The sequence below is a fragment of the Cebus imitator genome, unplaced genomic scaffold (genome assembly GCF_001604975.1).
Source record: "Cebus imitator isolate Cc_AM_T3 unplaced genomic scaffold, Cebus_imitator-1.0 Scaffold27, whole genome shotgun sequence".
Lineage (NCBI taxonomy): Eukaryota > Metazoa > Chordata > Mammalia > Primates > Cebidae > Cebus > Cebus imitator.
Window position 1 is genome coordinate 3,574,118 of NW_016107342.1, and position 20,485 is coordinate 3,594,602.

Below are 20,485 nucleotides of genomic sequence, written 5' to 3' on the forward strand. Positions count from 1 at the left end.
AAAAAAAAAAAAAAAAGAAAGAAAAAGAAAGATTATATGAATTCAAGAGATTTAAATAAAATAATAAATGCTATTCTGAACTTTATTTCCCAATAGTAAAATAATTTTCACTTTTGCAATAGAAATTGAATTATTGGGCCTTCCTAAATATATTAAGTTTCCATTTAACAGTTAGCTTTCAATTCTGCATTTGCAATAGGTAGCACAGTCATTCAGCACTGTGGAATTAAATTCATAAACTGTCGACAACACTCTCTGGCATCTTTTCATGTTGTGTGCCAAATAAATAAAAGCAGATATTCTGAGCAGGCTATTGGTGCATCAGAATGCCTTATTAAGTCATATATTAAGCATCTTATTGTACGGATCTATTATTTTACATACATTTACATGTTTAGATGAATGAAGCTGACATTATTTAATCAATGAACTATCTGATATTTTTAGAGTCAGCGAATGAGGCACAGCAACCACTCCACAGAGAACTCTCCAATTGAAAGACGAAGTCTAATGACATCTGATGAAAATTATCACAATGAAAGGGCTCGGAAGAGTAGGAACCGCTTGTCTTCCAGTTCCCAGCATAGCCGAGATCATTACCCTCTTGTCGAAGAAGATTACCCTGACTCATACCAGGACACTTACAAACCCCATAGGAACCGAGGATCACCTGGGGGATATAGCCATGACTCCCGACATAGGCTTTGAGTCTGATGAAACAAAAAATATTCATCTGTTGACAATTTGCCATAGCAGTACTAGGATAAACCAATCATCTTAACTTGGCTAACACGGCACAGTATTTACTGTGCTAATGGGCTGCTGTCATTTGATGCTAAGTAAGGGGCAAAAAATAAAAATTACATTATGCCCTTGAGTCTAGATGGATATTAGATGCCCGATCATATAGATATTTTTAAGTGCAACATTTACATGATAACAGTACATTTTGTTTTCTTCATAGATGTAGACACATCAATTTGTAATTTAGGGTACTTAGAAGGCACATATAAAATAATTTCCCATGCTGGAAATTCCAAATGACCAGTTCCAGTTGGAACCAATTTATAAACCAATTCCTGTTGGAATTTGGGTAAATTGACTAGAAAGTCTGCTTGAGCATGTTGCAATGATTGAAAAAAATCTTGGGAAAAAAACCCTAATGATAAGAAAATCAAAATACCAATAGAAACCAAATCCAGCTTTGGTATTTATTTGCTGGGAGCTAAATTTACACTTAAAGTTGGAATGTATAAACATTTTAATATATGTTAATGTTGCCAGAATGACTTTTCAGACTTACCAAATGTATTGATAGTGCCAAAAATCTCAGAAATCTTAATGCAGAAATTATATAGTCTCCTCAGATTTTAATATTTTTATTTCTTTCCTGGCACAGCTGTTGTATTCAAAGTGTTTTGCTTTTTGTTTAGTCAGTACTGTTAGCTTGTTTGAAGTTGGCAAAAACAAACAAGCAAAAAAACCTCAAATTTTTTTCAGCAGTGAGAGAGAACAGTAAAGAGAAGCCCAAACATAGCTGGTTATATGAAATATAAAATGGGGTGTTGTTCTCCCTTTAATCAATCTGATCACAACTGCATACATCCAGGAATCTGAAGTCAGATAGTAAGGATGTGGTACCAGTCCTCCTGAGTGCAAAGCTAAACACTTGCAGATGGGAATTCATCTAGTCCACTTAACACAAACGCAGGGTCAGTATTTCCCACCAACACGATGGAGTATCTTTCCATTACTTCTCTCAGTCTCTGTCTTTGGATATCTGAATGTTCTGGCCCTTCAACAAATTCTTTAAATCATGCTGAGGATTTTTGTTTTATGTGGACACATTCAACTTTGATGTTCAAGAGGTGTTTTTTTTTTTGTTTTTGTTTTTTTTTACAAAGTGACTAATTGAAAAAAGTTAAAACAAATGATGATTTTAAAAGCTTGCAGCAAAAAATAAACTCATAGATTCAGAAAATATTTGTTAACTAAAATTATAGCATTTTTAATGCAGAAAATTATAAAGAATTTGGAGATTGAGCTGCCTTATTTCTAATGAACGCTCCTCTTCATCTTATTAAGTCTTCACAGTTTTCCAATGGCTATGATTATGGAATTGGTGACCTAGGTTTTATATTATTAAGGAAGCCTTAGATTCACTATGATCCAAGAAATTATTGAAATTGACCGTTTTTACACAAATGTCTTTGAAAAAAATAACTCTTGTTTCTAAAGGTCTACAATGCATGCATTTTCTAAAGCCCCAATAAATCCAGGCATAAAAGTCCTTTTCTGCTAGTACATGTCATGAAGCCTATTTTTGAAAATAATGATAATTAATTTTATATTCTGTTTTCCCCAAGCTTGTCAATATTTAGGCACTCAAAGCATGCACCAGTTCAGTAATCTTCTTGACCATGGAAATAAGTTCCATATTATTGATTAGCTATACATATCTTGAACCCCATTACAACCTCACCACATGCCCCCTGCCTTTCTGTTCACTGTATGTACCCCATTATGAACCTGTTTAGCTGATAATGAGGATACCTATAATTCTGTAAGTCATTTCAAATATTTGATACAATTAAAAAATATGGGCTTAGTAAATTTTAAAAGTTAACATGTGATACTGGCTTGTGAGATTCTTCTGTCATCTAGTGAAGCTTATAAAACTTTCAGTTAAGACATTTTAAAAGAGTTATATCCATTAGGCACTTTAATAAACATATAACCTGCCATTACTGAATACTTTGTTAGAACACAGAAGAGCATCTTCCAGCAAACAAAAATATATTTATTACATGTACAGCACATACTTGCATGAGAAAGAAAACATTAGCCAAAACATTTTTCTATATGCTTTGCTGGTTTCTTGTTTGTGCGCATTAAAGTATTTAATTGCAAAGAGTGCACCAAGGTGTATAAATTTAGACTAGACAGCTGTTCAGCTTTTTCTGTAGTAGCATTAGCAATTTGGTCATTTAACTACTTTAAGATATTTACATTTTATGGCAGGTAGCTGTAACAGCATTCACATATATTTCCTAGTCATCAAGATTACCATCTTCTTTCAACTTTTTTAAAGTCACTTGTTTTTAAAGGCCTCTCAAAGCCTTGTTTCCAGTCTTCCATGTCATGCTGATAAAGAGAGGCTCATTCAATATCTGTGCACAAAACCAATCTATTATTTACCATCAGATGTCCATACCTGTTTTGCTTTCCATTCTTATTCAAAAGCAAACAATCTTGGAAAGGGTATAATGTCTATTTTATTGATGGATACATTTAAATGTTTACTTTAATTTGGCATATTGTTTCCCCTTCCTTCTGCAGTAAGTTTATCTTCCTCAAATAAGGGATATACATCTTATTTTTTTTAAAGATTTAAGAGTTTATTGTGTAAATGATACTTAAAATCTAGATATATACTAAATGAAAAGTTTTATTTTTTGCCAAGCACACCAAGCACCTTTGAAAAATACATATTCCATAAATACTTTGTTTTTAATTAATTTTATTTAAAGATAAAAAAATATAAGCAGGAAAAGCAAGTCTTTTACTGTTTTGAAGCTGTTTTACAGCATAAGCCACATACAAGAATTCTGTGATTTCAGTTACCGACATATAACAATGTGGACTCATGTAACAGTGTAGAAATGTAGTACTGGAAAAAAGGGAATGCAATTTGTCAATCCTGATGTTAACTCTCAAGGGTATAATGTGACTCTAATATTATAACCAACAACATTATCTTGTTTACTATTTAAAGCAACACTTAGAATTGTTTATAAATGATGATTCTCTCTTATCTTTATACAGTTCTATTGGAGAGAAGGTTGAAATTGCTAACAATTTAGACTGATGATCTTTCCTAATAAGAATCATTTTGTGACTACATAAGTCGTTGCAGTTAATCTTTAATGAAATGAATTTTACTAACGTGAAACAAATCCTGAGACAATTATTTGTTCCCTTTAAATAATTTGCTATTTAATTATTGTTGTTGTTTGCAAAATGTATTTTTGGAATGTTAACCTCTTTTCATACCTGCATACTTGAACTTGTCTTTTGTGTGGGGGCCTTAAAATTCATAATAGGAAGTGGAAGCAGTGAAAGGAAGTAAGGAAAGGAAATTATGCCAAAAGATGGTTGCAAATTTAAACTCTTTAAATGAACATATCACAAAATGTTGTTAAGACCCAGGATGTCCATTAAGAATGTTTCTTGGCAACCTTAATTTGCATGTTAGTATATATTTTCTTAAACAGTTGTATTTTGGTATTTGCTTAAAAAATGTGATACCACTATAGAAATTACCCTATGTATGGATATATTTACTACCTCTTCTCTAGAGAAAACAATCTGTCTTTAAAGGGAAAAACACTTGTCAATAAGTAGTGATCAAATTTCTTACTATTCTGGCTAACCTTGCTGCAAAGCTAAATGCATAGAGTGTTAAAAATACGCCTTCCCTTTAGATTTCAAACTGTTTCCAAAATGCTCTTGGCACCCTTTTTGTTTCTTCCATGTTAGCAAAGTTTTCTTGAATTGGTTCACAGCTTATCATGAGGTAAGGTTAATTTAACAGATAAGTCATCATAGGGAACAGAAACTGCAAGGGGATTGCCTTTGTGTGCAACTTGTTATAATATCTAGTTGTAAGTCTAAAAGAAAGTAGAGGTCCAGAGACTTTATGTTTAAGAGCAGCTGGTTTGCAAATTTACATTTTGTTGATCCTTGACTTATACAGAGACCCAGCGCATGACTTAGCCATTTACTGGGTAAGGATATGCATTACCTTGGACTCCCATGTAATTGGAATAAACTTCATATCAATGTTTCAAATAAATGCTATGTACCCCTTATTCCTTTTATATTTCTGCCTTTGTCTTTTATGACAATGTTGCATGTTTTTTTTTAATTATATAAAACTCATCCTTGAATGACTATATGAATGAAAACTCTATAGGAAATTATGTAATAAAATCTGTTTTATTAGTTTCTCATACCTTTAAATACTGTCAATACTATAACTGTTACTAAGTTACTTACTCAAGCTGTGTCTGTGGGGCAGAGAACAGTCTTCTTCTTTAAAATGACAATCACGATCAAACCAGTCAAGTCAATTAGCTGTTAGACAGACAATAAGGATGACCTTCTTTTTGACTTAAGCAGTCAAGTTAGTCAAAATAGTAAAATTGGCTCACATAGATACCCAGAACAACAGCATTCAAAAATTACTTTTAAAACGTTTTTTCTTTTATTAAAATGGCCTTTCTTAAATGAAATACATCCTTTGATATCAACTATCTCTTTTAACTTGTAGATCATTAATTCTAAATGCTTCATGTAATTGAGGGATATTATGAGAAGACAAGAAAGTATCTCATCAGATAATCCTAAGGGTTGTAACTTCTACTTGCCATAAACAAAGTATAATTAAGAGTGAATAGCAATTGGTTTGGGGGAGTCATAGCAAAAGGATGGTAGAAAATGTTACTGATGAATTTAGAGTGGTTTGGGAGAATATACTGATACTTCCTCATTTGAAAATTATAAGGAGTGAAAAGGGGAACTAAGAACCAGTAGTGGCTGGCCTCTAGCTTTTCAATACTTCGTAAGTGTTCTTGGTTATGTTTTGAACACTTAAATTTCTCAACCAATGGCAGTGTCTATATTTATGTAGGGGCCACTCTTGCCCTACTTGCATGCCACTTTCACACACTTTTAACTGAAATCAGTGTGAATTCTGTATGCATAAGGGATGTATTAAAGATGCGGGATCATTAACACTATATTGTTGCATACTATTTTTCATATGCCTTACAATATTTTCTGGGACGTTATTAAAATGAAAGCATTTTATTGCCAAAATAAATCTATGTTGTTACTTATAATCTGCATTAGCAGTAGAAAAATAATGTAGCAAAGACATATATTGTACAGTACAAAATTATAAAATATATATTTTGCCAATATGAAAATAGGTTGAGGAGAAAGAAGCACATTTGTTATAGCACAAACTTATAACAAAATCCACTGTTAAATTTGGCGGTCATATTTTTTAAAAGTATGTCCATTTAGTTCTAAGTTTTATCAGATTTACTTCATCTATCATCTTTTAAACTTGCTGCTTGATACTTTTCTGGGAATTTATTTCATAGCCTTGCAATCTGTGGATGTAATTTCTTTTGTTTTATTCCCTTCCATGAAACTTATTAAATTTTATTTTGTGATAACACTCATACTATATTTTCTCTTCTTATTTCTTCTCTTTCAATAACGACAGAAAGTCACAGCAGGTGAGCTCATAGGGCTCCTCTGAATTTTGGACATGTTTGAAATGTTCATATTTTTCACAGCCTCAAGTCAGAATGATCAATACAGATGTCCCAGCAACAACAAAATTATATTAGTGATTCTTTCATTTGTTTTGTATGGAATACTACTTTGACACATAAGTTAAAGCCATTAGCTGTGTTTTTGAAGGGATGGTGGGTGAGAATAAAAATAAATGTATTAACATAAAACATGCTAAATCAGAAATATGGCAAAATGATGTAAAACAATTTTTCCTACTATTCTGAGGGCTGTTGAAATCCCAGGCTATTGCTATATCTCCATTGACAAAGTGGGATCAAAAATGCCTTTGTCAAATAATTTTCTTTCTTTCTTTCTTTCTTTAAATTTTAGTTATTTATTTTAAGAACTTGTCCCCTTTTATTTTTCTGATATAGGTATGTGTAGCATTCTACAAGGCATGCTGGGTAAAATATACTATGCAAATGTGTACAGTGCTGCATGCTTTGTTCTCCCTCTGCTCTAGTGGCTTTAAAAAAAATGTGGTGTTATTTTTGTGAATAAAAACGTTTAACAAAGAAAATGCAGAGTGCATGCATAGAGTATCCTAATTTCTATGGATTTGTTTTATGGAATTCAAATGTGTACAAAACAACTGCATTACTTTTTTTCTTTTATATAATAAATGAAAAAAAAAACACTGAAATCAGCGTTATACCTCTCCTTTATATTATTCTAGAAATATATTGAAGAAATACTGGAAATCAGTAGGTACTCTTTTAAGAAAAAAAAGGAAGTCTAAATATTTATCCTAAAAAGAAAGATTCAACCAAATGACTATTTTCTGAATACTCTGCCAGGTGCTATGAAGTAATCACAAAATAAGTACTGTATTAGGAAAGAGTTTATAGGTTAAATACACGTGTGAAATAAAACAGAATACATGTGCAAAATAGGACTGAATATAGTAAAAGATACTAGATGAAATATTACATTGTTCACAAGTCACCCACTCCAAAATGATTGTCATAATTATCAGATGTTTCTGAAGCTATCTTGTACCTGTAAGAATTCCATTGTATGTATTGGGAGTCAATTGTCTATGTTAAGACTTGATTGGAATTTGACTTTTATTGCACTGTATAGGAGAGAAAAGAAATATGTATTGTGTTGATTACTATCACTGTATTAGGATTATACAGTGATTTATTAGAGTCAAGTTATTTCACAAACATTATCACATTTAATTCATCTGATCACCCAGGAAAGCAGGCAGGGCATGGATTATTAGATAGAAATACAACTGAGGAAACAAAAGCCCATTGAAACTTCTCTCTCAAAAGAATTTTTCTTTAAAAATACGTACTCATCTGTTACATTTAATCTAGATAATCATCTGATGCATACGAAACAGTGTCTGGAATACAATAAATGTTGACTGAATGAAGAGTAGGTCAGTTATTGGAGAGGTATTATATAAGTCTATCTCAACTATCAAAGTATTTCAGCCAACAATCTGAAATGCATCCACCAGCCATATGCCTGAAGCTATTTCTCTTGTCATTAGCGCACTTCCAATAATAAAATGGACTAGGGAGAGAACCATTTTATTTGTATTTTCATACAACATGCAGATTAGCACAGTGGTTTGAGTGCGGATCTAACACTTGTCTGAGCTCAAAGCCTGGATCCAGCAATAACTAGCCATGAGCTTAGAGCAATCACTTAGTGTCCCCATGCCTGGGTATTTCTGTGATTTTCTTTTGGTTTCCTGTTTCCTGGCACATCCAGTGATTTTTTATTGGATTTAGGACAATGTAAATTTTACATTGTTGATGACTTGATCTTGTATTTCTTTAAAGAATGTTGTACTTGTTTCGGCAGGCAATTGTGAATTAGTTTCACCCTTTCAAGGTTTTGTTTTAAGCTCCTTTAGGACTGGTTTTGTATAGGGCTTATTCTTAGGCCATTTAGCTTCTTTTCTAAGGCTTCTGGGGTGTCCACTGAATGCCCTATGTTGAGTTTATCCAACCCCCAGCCTCTGGGCTGCATGCAGCCCAGGACAGCTTTTTTTTTTGGGATAAGAGTCTTACTCTGTCATCCAGGCTGGAGTGCAGTGGTGCAATCTTGGCTCAGTGCAACCTCCACCGCCTGGGTTCAAGCGATTTTCCTGCCTCAGCTTCCCGAATAGCTGGAATTACAGGCGTGTGCCACCATGCCTGGCTAATTTTTGTAATTTTAATAGAGACAGGGTTTCATCGTGTTGGCCAGGCTGGTCCTGAACTCTTGGCCTCAAGTGATCTGCCTGCCTTGGCCTCCCAAAGTGCTGGAATTACAGGTGTGAGCCACCGCCCCTGGCCTCAGGATGGTTTTGAATGTGGCACAACACATATTTGTAAACTTTCTTAAAACATTGTATTTTTGAGATTTTATTTATGTTTTTTAGCTCATCAGCTATCAATAGTGTTAGCCTATGCTATGTGTGGCCCAAGACAATTCTTCCAGTGAGGCCCAAGGAAGCTAAAAGATTGGACATCCCTGTCCCACATATTCAGTTCTCTTCACTCTGGCTGAAGGGAACTCAAATGACTCCTGACCCATGTTCATCTCTGGGAATCATTTGCATTACAGTTCCCTGGTACTTATTTTTCCTCAGGAATTGTGATTGGCCAGCCTCCTGAGAGTTCATACTACATGAGCACAAACTGATACGTAGCCAAAGACTCAATGGCCCCTTCGCAGGTTTCTAGAACTTTTCTATGTGCAGCTCCCTCCTTCCAGTTACTCTGCTTCACAAATTCTAGCCACCTTGATCTCTGGGAGTGCTGATTTGCGTCTTCAGTTCTAGGAGGTTCCCAGATTCTTATTTGGATTCCCACTTCCTTCTGATGTGACTGGGAATTGCTTTTATGCATGAAGTCCAAGAAATGGTAAGACTCCACTTGTTTCTCTGTTGTAGAGAATCACAGTCCTGTGATGCGTTTTTCAATATCTGAAATGTCATTGCCTGTACTTTGTTCAGTTTTCTATTTGCTAATAGTAGAAGGATGTATTCAAACCATCCTACTCTCCTGTGCCTGGAATCAGAAGTCTCTCCAATGACATTTTGCACTTCTCTCTAATCACAGATAAATTGATCTTTAACTGTGTCTCTCTGTCTCTTTTTCTTTCTTCACTCAGAAAATAACCTGGGAGACTATTTCCTTAAGGTAGATTGTAAAATATGAAGCTCCAACGTCACAACTTAATGTGTATGTGACATCCACTTCATAAGTTGACATCTGTGGGGGAGTCTGCAAGTCTTAGAGCTACCAAAGCATTACCTACGGCGTGCAAGAATGGAAATATTAAAGAGTTAATGCAAATTGGTTATACAAACTATATTGTTTTTCTAAACAGCCTACAGGGTATTAAGCAAATCCAGACATGATAATCATAAATTAATATGGATTATTATGATTTTCCTTCCCTCATGTATGGCTTCTCTAAACTTTGGCTTTTTAACCATAAAGCCCCCAAAGAAGTAAAAAAATTACTTTTCTATATATTGAGATAAGATAGTGTGTAGTTAGGAGAAGTGAGGTGGGAAGGTGCAGCTTATTGTTGATTTTGCTTACTTTCATTCAGCTGTTGGGGATGGGAGTACAAAGCAGTTCAAATGGCTCCTACAACTCTCCCAATTTTTCTTTCTTTTCCCTTTTACTAAGGTTAAGGAGAACAGAAAGGGATGGAGCTTTAGTGGCCACTAAAAGTTTTTAAACAGGGGAATGACTTGATTAAAATCGTTGCTTTGGGCAACGCTGACCTGAGAGTGAAGAGAGGTTGGAGAGAAAAGAGCCCTGAAGTGCAAAAATGAGTTTAGGTAAGGCCACTGACTTCGCTGAGTGTCAGAGGGCGGCAGGCTTTTTCCCCAAAGACCCACTGGGGACACCATGTCTTAGAGGGTCAAGACGTGGAACTTTTGGTGCAGTGGATGTGAAGGGGTGGGGATGGACATTGCGTACGCAATTATGTGTTTGCATTATGGCACAATGGAGGAGATTCGAGGGAAATATAAACACTCGGCGGGGACACAACAGCGTCTAGTTGGAAGCCATCTGCCCCAACTTGCAGCCTGCACAACCTCAGTCTCAGGGTAAGGTCCCGCTCCTTCAGGTGTCTTGGTTTTGCAAATAGAGGACTGGGCGGGCGCCCTTTCCCAGGCTCCGCCTCCTCTGGCCGCGCGCCTGCGCACTCACGTCCCGCCGGGCCCGCCCCCTCGCCTCCCCCGCCCGCGTGGTCGTCGCCACCGCTGCCGCCCGAGAGGAGCTGGGGGAGGACGGTGGCCCGCGAGGCTCGTCGCAGAGAACGCGGCGGCGATGTCCGCGAGCCAGGCGAGTGCCGCGGCGGCAGCGGCGGGGCCTCGCGCGCGGCAGGGCGGCCTGGGCATCGGCCTCCCTCCGGTTCCCTGGAAGCGGGCCCGCGGCCAGCGCGGGAGCAGCAGCAGAGGCGGAGGCTCCAGCGCGTCTCTCTCTTCCCCCTCAGCCTGAGCCAGGGGAGGCCAGGCGGCCCAGGTGTCTGGAAGGGGGTCCGCTGCCCGAGAATGGGAATTCTCTTCACCAGAATATGGAGACTGTTCAATCACCAGGGTGAGGAGCTTGGTCCCCGGGCGTACGGGTTGGGGACAGGGTCAGCCCTGGCTGGCTGGGTGGGGGTCTCCGAATACTTCCGGAATGTGGGCACCGCAGTCAGGCGCCGGCTAGGCTCGGGGTGCAGGCTGCGCGGATGCGGGCCCGGGACCGTTCGATCCCCGAGCTTGGGGATCGTTCTTGACTCGCAGCCCTTTGTCTTAGGGGACCTTCCTAAGAAGTCTTCCATAGTACACCCATTGCTCCGATTTCTATTGAGAATGGAAAAGGCTTATTGCCATACTTCCGACGTCCCTGAGTGGCACGGCCTGATCTTTCAGCTCTTTCTTTGCCCAGCAGTTGGGTTTGGATACCACATGGAAATACTGGGGACTTCTGGAATGAAGGTTGTAGATTGCGGCCCTAAGCGCACCACTGAGCGATCGAGGGTTGCAGAATGCGGAAAACGGGATCGCTGGACTTGCCCAGTAGTATACCTTCGGTTTATGAGCCTGCCCTCCACTGCCACCCCTCTTTGTGTGTGTTGCGGGGAGGGGAGGTTCTTCTGCCTCCTAAATAGTGATGGACTTCTCTCCATTTGCCTTACTTACTAAACCTGTGTTTAAGGTTAAACTTAAGGTCATTTTTCTACTCGTGTGGATTATTAGACGGTTTTTATTTGTTTTGCTGGGTTAAAAATGTTAAAGTGCTTCACTGAAAGTTTCGAAAACATACCATATGAAACATTTGTTAACCATAGATAATTAGCAAGTTACGAAGTTGTAAAGTGTGTTATATAGGGATGCTTAAAGTCAGCCAACTTCAGACATGGCCATGAAATGCATATCAGGTTTATTAAACTTTGTTACAAAATGACTGTAAAACTGGGGAAAGAGAATACGATTTTAACCCAAAGACTCGATACTTATTTAGATATAGTGGTGTACTTTTGTTTCTTTTTAACTCAAGTTGGGTGGTTCATGATTCTGCTGTCAGTAACTTAGTTTGTGTTTTTCTCTTGTGTAAGCTGGTGGTGGTGTCACATCCCAGTTTTCCAATAAAGACTTACGTGAATGGTGGCATCTATTATGTACACCTACTACTACCAGCTCCTTCTTAATGATCTAGCTGCTTTTGTAAGAAGGTAAGGGAAAGCAAGCAGAACTGGAATTTGTGATCACCGGTGTATGTTTTACACACACACACACACACACACACACACACACACACACACACACGTGTAGATCACGTGATACCGAAAGGGCAGTATCAGATAATTTTTCTGATAAGAGGATTTTTCATAAAGTAGAGAAAATCAGCTTTAATCAGCACTGCCTCTTAGTGGACTACTGTTTGTGTTTGGAGTGAGAGAGTGGGACCTAGTCACTTAAATTCTCTGGATCTAGGTTTTCTCACCTAGAACACCAGGTGTCTGTGGAGCCTACAAATCTTGAAAACTGGTTTTCTACATTTCGAATATTAAAACTTCCATCGCTGTAAGACTGGTGGTACTTACGGTAGATAAGATCTATTCTAGTTTTAACATCCATCATTTTGTATTATTTTTAGCAAAGCTAGTGTTTCATCTGCTGTGAGGTTTAGAAGGACTGCTTGTTAATTGAGCTCTAGTACTGCCAGAAAAATAGATATCACCACTTTCTATTTTGAGTCTATGATAAAATTACTTGTTTCTGTAAGTTAAGAATGAATGAGAACTTTACCAACAGCTCCTTAGAATAGTAAATAATAAGAATGTGTGCTCTGGTATCACTACAAATTGACCAATAGTAGTGTTTTTATAACCTGTATTTTGTGGTAATTTTGGAAAGGACATTCATGTCTGTTTGGTGGAAATTAATGGAGAAATTAATAAGTTAAGTTCTAGAAAGTTAACCATGACTATTGTGAAAATGTGAATAAGTTACTATTTTTCTGCTAAACAATGTGGCTGTCTTATCAATAAGGACACTTTTCAGAATATTTACCATTTAATCTAATGTCAGGCACTTGTTGGGTTTGGTTTTTTTTTTTTTTTTTTTTTTTGGACATATATAAGTTTGATATGTCTTAGATGCTCTTGTTTTACCTTCAGTGGATTCAGAATACAATCGTATATTCTTTTCATGGAAACTCGTGGAAAGAATGTTTTGGGAGATTACAGAATTTGCCATCTGATGAAACTTAAATGATGTAGTATCTCCTGTTTCTGAAACCCCTTGAGAACAGCTTTTTCAGTTAAAGCTCAGATTGAGTGCACAGTGAAAGCTATTTGTATACTGGTCAAACTAGAAAAACCAGAGGTCACATTTAGATGATACTGAGATTCGGTAGAGTACAAACTTTATCCTAGATGCTGTCATTTAAATCATTTTTATTTTATGTTTCAACAATCTTTTGAAGTAGTTGTTTATTTCCCCTGAAAAGGGAAAACTGAGGCTCAAGTGGAATGAAATTTTTTTCCCAGGCCATACAACTGGTATATGCCAGAACCAGACAAGTTAAAACACTGAAGTAATGTGTTACTGATTATTGGTCTTCTTAAAGAAAAGATTGACATTATTTCTTTCCTCCTTCCGTTAACTTTCTCAGTTGCTAAACTCTAAGTTGTCTTTAGAACTTCAAAAAGTTGGTAGGGCGCCGTGGCTCACTCCTGTAATCCCAGCACTTTGGGAAACTGAGGTGGGTGGACCACCCCAGGTCAGGAGATGAAGACCATCCTGGCCAACATAGTGAAATGTCTCTACTAAAAATACAAAAATTAGTTGGGCATGGTAGCGCATGCCTGTAATCCCAGCTACTCGAGAGGCTGAGGCATGAGAATCCCTTGACCCAGGGAGTCAGAAGTTGTAGTGAGCCAGGATTGTGCCACTACACTCCAGCCTGGTGACAGAGCGAAACTCTTGGCACACAAAAAAAGGAACTTTGAAAAGTTGCCATTAACTTTTGTTTTTTTGTAGAAGAGCTTGTGATCAGTGGTTTACTTGTTTTCATTAAACAATATTTTAACCCCTATTTAGTCCAGGAACTGTTCTAGGTGGTGGAAATAAGGGAGTAAAACACAAATTCCTCTGCCGTTATGGAGCTTTCATGTAGTGTGGGGAGACAGGAAGTTAACTCACTTAGAACACAAGTTTCACAAGGTTTTTGATTTAATCTTCACTTAGTTGATTTATTATTCTTCACAACAACCCTACAAGGTAGATACTCTTCCCCTTATTTTATAGGGGAAAGAAACAGATAACTTGCTTAAAGCACTACAGGTGAAAGTGATAGACCTGGATTTTAACCAAGATTATCTAGTGCCAGAGTTCTACACACACACACACACACACACACACACACACACACGCAGGCACGCATGCATGCTTGCACACAACTTCCTTTGTATAAGAAGGACTCAAAAAGAACTGATTCTGATGTAAACTGTGAAAGAAGTTGTGGAATTTCCTCATTAATAGCCCAACTCTCTTGACTGGTTGTTAGAAAAGGAATTATAAGTATGAATGGGTGCAGGAGAAGCTGCCTGTGCTTCAGGAACCTGATGCTGAGGAAGCCACTTCTGCTTCTGGCTTTTTAAAAATTATTATTGTTATCGTAAGGGAGTTCAAATGTGTAGAGAAGAGTACATATGGAAGCTGAGTAGCCAAGGGGCAGACTGTGCCTCTTAGCTTCTAATACAGATGCTCCTCAATTTATCATAGGATTACATCCCAGTAAGCCCGTTGTGAATTGAAAATACAGTAAGTAAAAAAATGAGTTTAATATGCCTGACGTACTGAAAATCATGGCTTTAGCCTAGCTTGCTTTATATACATGCTCAGAACACTTACAGTAGCCTACAGTTGGGCAAAATCTATCCCAAAGCCTATTTTATAATAAAGTGTTGAATATATTGTGTACTTTATTGACTACTATACTGAAAGTGAAAAACAATCTTTGTATGGGTATTTGAAGTATGGTTTCTACTGAATGTGTATTATTTTGCACCATCACAAGTCAGAGACCATTTGTAAACCCTTTTTTTGCGTGTTCTGTGGAAGTGGAGCTGGGTCCTTTAAATGTTGTTTTGTTTTTTGGTCACCTGGCAAAATGTTAAGCTTTGTCAGTAGGCTGCACAGGAGGTGCATTGCAGGAGGATAGGGTGTTTGTACTTATAGTGTGCTCTCTTGAAGGCCTCTGCTTGTAGCACGAACACCTTCTCCAAGGCCTGGCTCTTGTACTGCGTAGTGGTCAGCAGCAGCCAGCAACCTCCCCTAATACCCGTCTTAGTTGGTTTCATAATGGAAGGTCTCCAGTGAAACACCTCTCAGTAAACAGTTTACTGAGATAAATTTTGGCGGGTCTCACTGGCACCTCACCACACTTCTCTGCCATTCAGTGAGCCACAGTCTGTGCCCTCCAACAAGGTCTGCATCTGAGTCTGGAGGGAGTGGGAGGACCTTTATCTCAAACCTAGGGGTAGTGCCTGCTTCTTATATTTGTCATTCCTATAATCTTTATACTTGTCTTATTTCTTATTAGCTAATCTCTCATTATTCCAGTCCTCTGTAATATTTTCTTTATGTTAAGCTTTCCAAGTTCAAATAACTGTGTGATTTCTGCCTCCTGATTGGATCTCTAATTTTGCCATGTATAATCATTGCTTGCTTTTCAGCAACCTCATAGTGCAAAAGAAAAGTTTGGTTATTACTCTAAAACCTCTTTTACCAGTATTGTAATACCAAGTGTATTTTCAGACTTTGTTTTTTATTGATAAGACTTTTAAGTTTTGAAAACTGAACTTTTAATACAAAATGACTTGATCAGATACCTTCCTCCTAACCCGTTATACTTTACAGATCTGATTTATTTATTCATGAAAAATATGAAGCTCTTGCTTTATTCCAGGCTCTGTCCTGTGGACTGTCCTATGGACTGAGAAAAACAATAGTGAACATGACAAATGGAATGTTTTGCTCTGAGAGACATAGAATTTGATAGGGCTTAGTGATAGTTCAGATATAAGGTAAGAATGATGAATCAGGATGACTCGCCATTTATTTGCCCTGGTGTTTTTGTGTTTTGCAATGTATGATACATAGAGATAGAAATTATCTTAAATAACAAGTATTATGCTTGATTTATTGACTGATGCTTGGGGGGAATATGTATTAACTTTTAAAAACTGGCAATGACGGTACTGTTTACAATAGCAAAGACCTGGAACCAACCCAAATGCCCATCAATGATAGACTAGATAAAGAAAATGTGGCACATATACACCATGGAATACTATGCAGCCATAAAAACGGAAGAGTTCATGTCCTTTGTAGGGACGCAGACGAATCTAGAAACCATGATTCTCAGCAAACTGACACAAGAACAGAAAACCAAACACCGCATGTTCTCACTCATAGGTGGATGTTGAACAAAGAAAACACATGGACACAGGGAGGGGAATGGTGATATTCCCCTGGGGGCTGTTGGGGGGTAGGGGGCTAGGGGAGGGATAGTGGGGGTAGGGAGGTTGGGGAGGGATAACATTGGGAGAAATGCCTGATGTAGTTGACGGGGGGGGGGTTGGAGGCAGCAAACCACCATGGCATGTGTGTACCTATGCAATAGTCCTGCAAGGTCTGCACCTGTATCCCAGAACTTAAAGTATAATTAAAAAAAAAAAAACTGCCAACGAATGGAACTGGTAGATTGCCTGAGTATGTCAAAAGGAAATGAAGGAGAAGGGAAACAAGAAGCATTTGCATGGCAGAATAGTAAAGTATTGATTGGTACATTAAAGCCTAAATGATAACTCACAGTTCCACCAAGACATTATGATAGTGCAGTTATTGTGGCTTATTTGAGTAAATACAGGAATGCTGTGACATAGTCTAAAAGAAAAATCATATTAAACAGTAAATTTGTGATGATTCGTGTGCATCAAAGAGTTGGAGTGGCTGAAAGTTGTATTACATTTGTCCACAATAGCATTCTTGTAGTAGGCATATTAGGATTCTATGGAATATTTATTTTGAAGTGCATTATAGCACTTTTTGGCTACAAATTTATATTTTGTATGGATGCTTTTCCATCTTGCTAATGAAAGGGGCAGACTATGGTGGTGAGAGTAAAGATGTTGAAAGGAAGTTGATTAGTTTTAAAAACTATGTGAATAATCTGACCCTGTCATTGAGTTGATACCTTTGTCTTTGAGCCCATTGCACAATTAGGTCTTAATTTTATAGTTCTCATTGTGAGCCACATGCTGTGTCTTAGATTTAGGAAGCTATTAAAAATGGTCATTGGTGTCTGGAATCAGTGGCTCATGCCTGTAATCCCAGCACTTTGGGAGGCCAAGGCAGGCAGATGACCTGAGGTCAGAAGTTCAAGACCAGCATGGTGAAACCCCGTCTTTACTAAAGATACAAAAATTAGCTGGGCATGGTGACACCTGCCTATAGTCTCAGCTACTTGAAAGGCTGAGACAGGAGGAGAATCACTTGAACCCAGGAGGTGGAGGTTGCAGTGAGCCAAGATCACGCCGCTGTGCTCTAGCCTGGGCAACAGAGCGAGACTGCGTCTCAAAAAAAAAAAGTCATTGGTGCTTTATTATAAAAATACAAAAAACTCAAACAGAGATATGTCTTGGAAGATAGCAACTAGAAATTGGTAATGAATGTAGTTTGTAGGTGTTTGGGTGGATTAAAGAGATAAAGATTCCCTGGATCATGGATTCTTCATTGGAATGGCCCTCCAGAGATTTCAGACTACATGTGGTTTTCTTGGATGTTTTCCAGGTTCTGCTTATGTTTGATTGACGTTTCTTTCTTCCTTTTTGTTTTTTCAAGTATTTGAACCATTCCTTAAGAATATAGTATGTTCAGATATGTTAGTTTGCTTTCCTTTGATTGAAATCTGCCAAGATCTTAAGAGTTTGGGAGTATGTTTGCGTATTTATGCATTTGTAAGTGATATAGGAATTTGTTAAATTTGTAAAATTAGATATGCAGAAGAGTAAGGTTGTCTGCAGTGTGGAGAATGGCATGAGCAAAGTTAAATGACTGGAAAGTTTATGACACATTCTGGAGACTGAGTAGAGCAGCTTGTCTAAATTTTAGTAGGTAGGTCAAGAAGAATTACGGGAAGATTTGGGCTGAGGCTTAGCTTTCTTTGTCATACTCATCCTTTTTCATCATGTTTACGTAATGATCTTACCTCAATTTACTTACTCACTTTCAGGTGCAGACAGAAGGTTATGGGTCCTGCAGAGCTTCAGACCTTGGCTAGTTTCCCTCCTCTTATTCATAGCCATTTTACCTCTCACCTTTCCTGTTCTACCTTAACAATAACCTAACCTTTCACCTACTAGGACTTCCAGCCATTCCTAACTTTGTAGGGCAGCACTGGATTTCCTTCCCTGCCCGTGGCTAGCCACTTTATTGCTTTCTTATCACTGTCTCTGACACACTTCTCTCCGTTAACGTTTTCTACCATGTCAGATGTGAATTTGGTTTTCTGGGGGACAGGGTCTCACTCTGTTGCCCAGGCTAGAGTGCAGTGACACAATCTTGGCTCACCGCAACCTCCGCCTCCCACGTTCAAGTGATTGTCATGCCTCAGCCTCCCAAGTAGCTGGGACAACAGGTGTGTGCCACCACGCCCAGCTAATTTTTGTGTTTTTTGTAGAGACGGGATTTCGCCACGTTGGGCAATCTGGTCTTGAACTCCTGACCTCAAGTGATCCACCCACCTCAGCCTCCCAAAGTGCTGGGATTACAGGCGTGAGCCACCATGCCTGGCCCAGACATGTGGATTCTTACCTTGTATCATCCACCATACCTTCTCTATCCAGTGTGCTTCTTTCTTTCTAGGCACCATTGAAGAAGGATTTAAAGCACTTTAAATCTTAATCCACCACAGGATAGGTTATCTAATTTCAGCATATTCATTCTCTAGTTCATTCCATATAGTGGTTGTAAAAGCTGATGCATGTTGAAACTGTTAACCTTTTCATTTCCTCAGTAGGCAACTAACTTGTGTTATAAGATGAATTCCTAATGTGAGTCATTTCTGCCATCTGCTTTATCTCAGACTCATGTCTGTGTGTTACTGCACATGGTTTTGTTCAGAGTAATTTCGCCTTGCTGATCATGTTTAGCTACTGGCCAGGTATGATAAAGAATCTTTTTTTTTTTTTTTTTTTTTTGAGACGGAGTTTCACTCTTGTTACCCAGGCTGGAGTGCAATGGCGCGATCTCGGCTCACCGCAACCTCCGCCTCCTGGGTTCAGGCAATTCTCCTGCCTCAACCTCCTCAGTAGCTGGGATTACAGGCACGCGCCACCATGCCCAGCTAATGTTTTTGTATTTTTAGTAGAGACGGGGTTTCACCGTGTTGACCAGGATGGTCTCGATCTCTTGACCTCGTGATCCACCCGCCTCGGCCTCCCAAAGTGCTGGGATTTTTTTTTTTTTTAAGTAGTTTTTGCCTAGCTAGTTTTCCTACACTTGATCTTAGCCAAAAGGCCGAGAAACTATACGAGCTAGTGTTTTCTAACAGAACTGTTAGAAAAGCACGAGGTTTGGAATTAGGACATAATAACCAAGTCCTAGTGACATGAGTGCAGTAAGGAGACCACTTTAAAAAATTCCTGTGCTAAAGCCAGATGAGGTGTTACTTTAAAGTTAAAATTTTAGGAGGCTATATAGTTTTTCCACTGATATGTCCTACTATTCAACATATCTTTTGAAACTCCTTTTAAAAGTTCTTTGGAAACAAATTTTTAAATGAGTCTTCATATTGCACTTAACAACAAAAAGATAGCATTAATTTTAAATACCTTTTACCTTATGACCAAGATGGTACCAGGTGGCTCATCTCCCACTTTAAAGTCAAGTTCGTCTTCAGAGTTTAAAAGATTTGCCACCATTAGGAATATTCCAAATGACGTACCTCAGATTCTGAAAGCAATTATGAAAGAAGAGTAGCCAACTATTTTGAAAAAATGGTAACATAGTAGGAATAAGTATTTAACCTCCTTAACCTTGTAAGAAACTAAGAGAGTACTGTTTTTTACTGTGTGGCCTCTGTGTCCATTATATATACATATACACATTTTTTAGTCATTTATTGTTAGGTATCATAGATTCTTGCCTATATTTTTGTTTAGTTTTGGACTTTTCCTGTTAATTTTGTACTATTTTTAGGGTACCATTTCTTTCATTGGTCAGAGTAATTGTATTTTCTTCCCGAGTATTGACAAGTCTGTCTAAATTCTGTCCTGTAGCTAATACATTGGAGGAATGGGATTGGTGGAGGGGATGTAGTCCTAGAACTTAAAAATAAGCTGACATTTTGGGAATGCTATGATTAAAATTCAGTATTCACCTGGGAAGCTAAAAACTTTTGTCCAAGTCAGAGATCAGAGTATAGCTTGATAATGAATTCTAGCTATAGCAAAATGTTTATGGATGCTTGTGTTAATAAAACCGAAGAAGAGTTGTGTCATCAAAAAGGGAATGCTTAATTTGGGGACATAGAAAAATGAAGTTAGAAAGGCAGAATTGCCATGCTATTTAAAAACTTTCCAGATACAA

General features: G+C 37.9%; 2 protein-coding genes across 6 annotated transcripts in view; both read left to right on the forward strand.

Annotated features, from left to right (window-relative positions):
* The window catches only part of CACNB4 (calcium voltage-gated channel auxiliary subunit beta 4), a 273,910-nt gene extending 268,901 nt beyond the window's left edge, over positions 1-5,009 (forward strand). For all 4 annotated transcript variants that reach the window (XM_017523204.2, XM_017523205.2, XM_017523207.2 and 1 more), the window contains one exon: positions 448-5,009. In XM_017523204.2, coding sequence (XP_017378693.1) covers positions 448-708 — 261 coding nt within the window. In that variant the 3' untranslated portion in view covers positions 709-5,009. The remainder of the gene's footprint in view (positions 1-447) is intronic.
* Positions 5,010-10,544: 5,535 nt separating this feature from the next.
* The window catches only part of ARL5A (ADP ribosylation factor like GTPase 5A), a 30,062-nt gene continuing 20,121 nt past the window's right edge, over positions 10,545-20,485 (forward strand). The window contains exon 1 of one of the 2 annotated variants that reach the window (XM_017523208.2): positions 10,545-10,934. In XM_017523208.2, coding sequence (XP_017378697.1) covers positions 10,889-10,934 — 46 coding nt within the window. In that variant the 5' untranslated portion in view covers positions 10,545-10,888. The remainder of the gene's footprint in view (positions 10,935-20,485) is intronic. The other variant, XM_017523209.2, reaches the window with a different exon arrangement.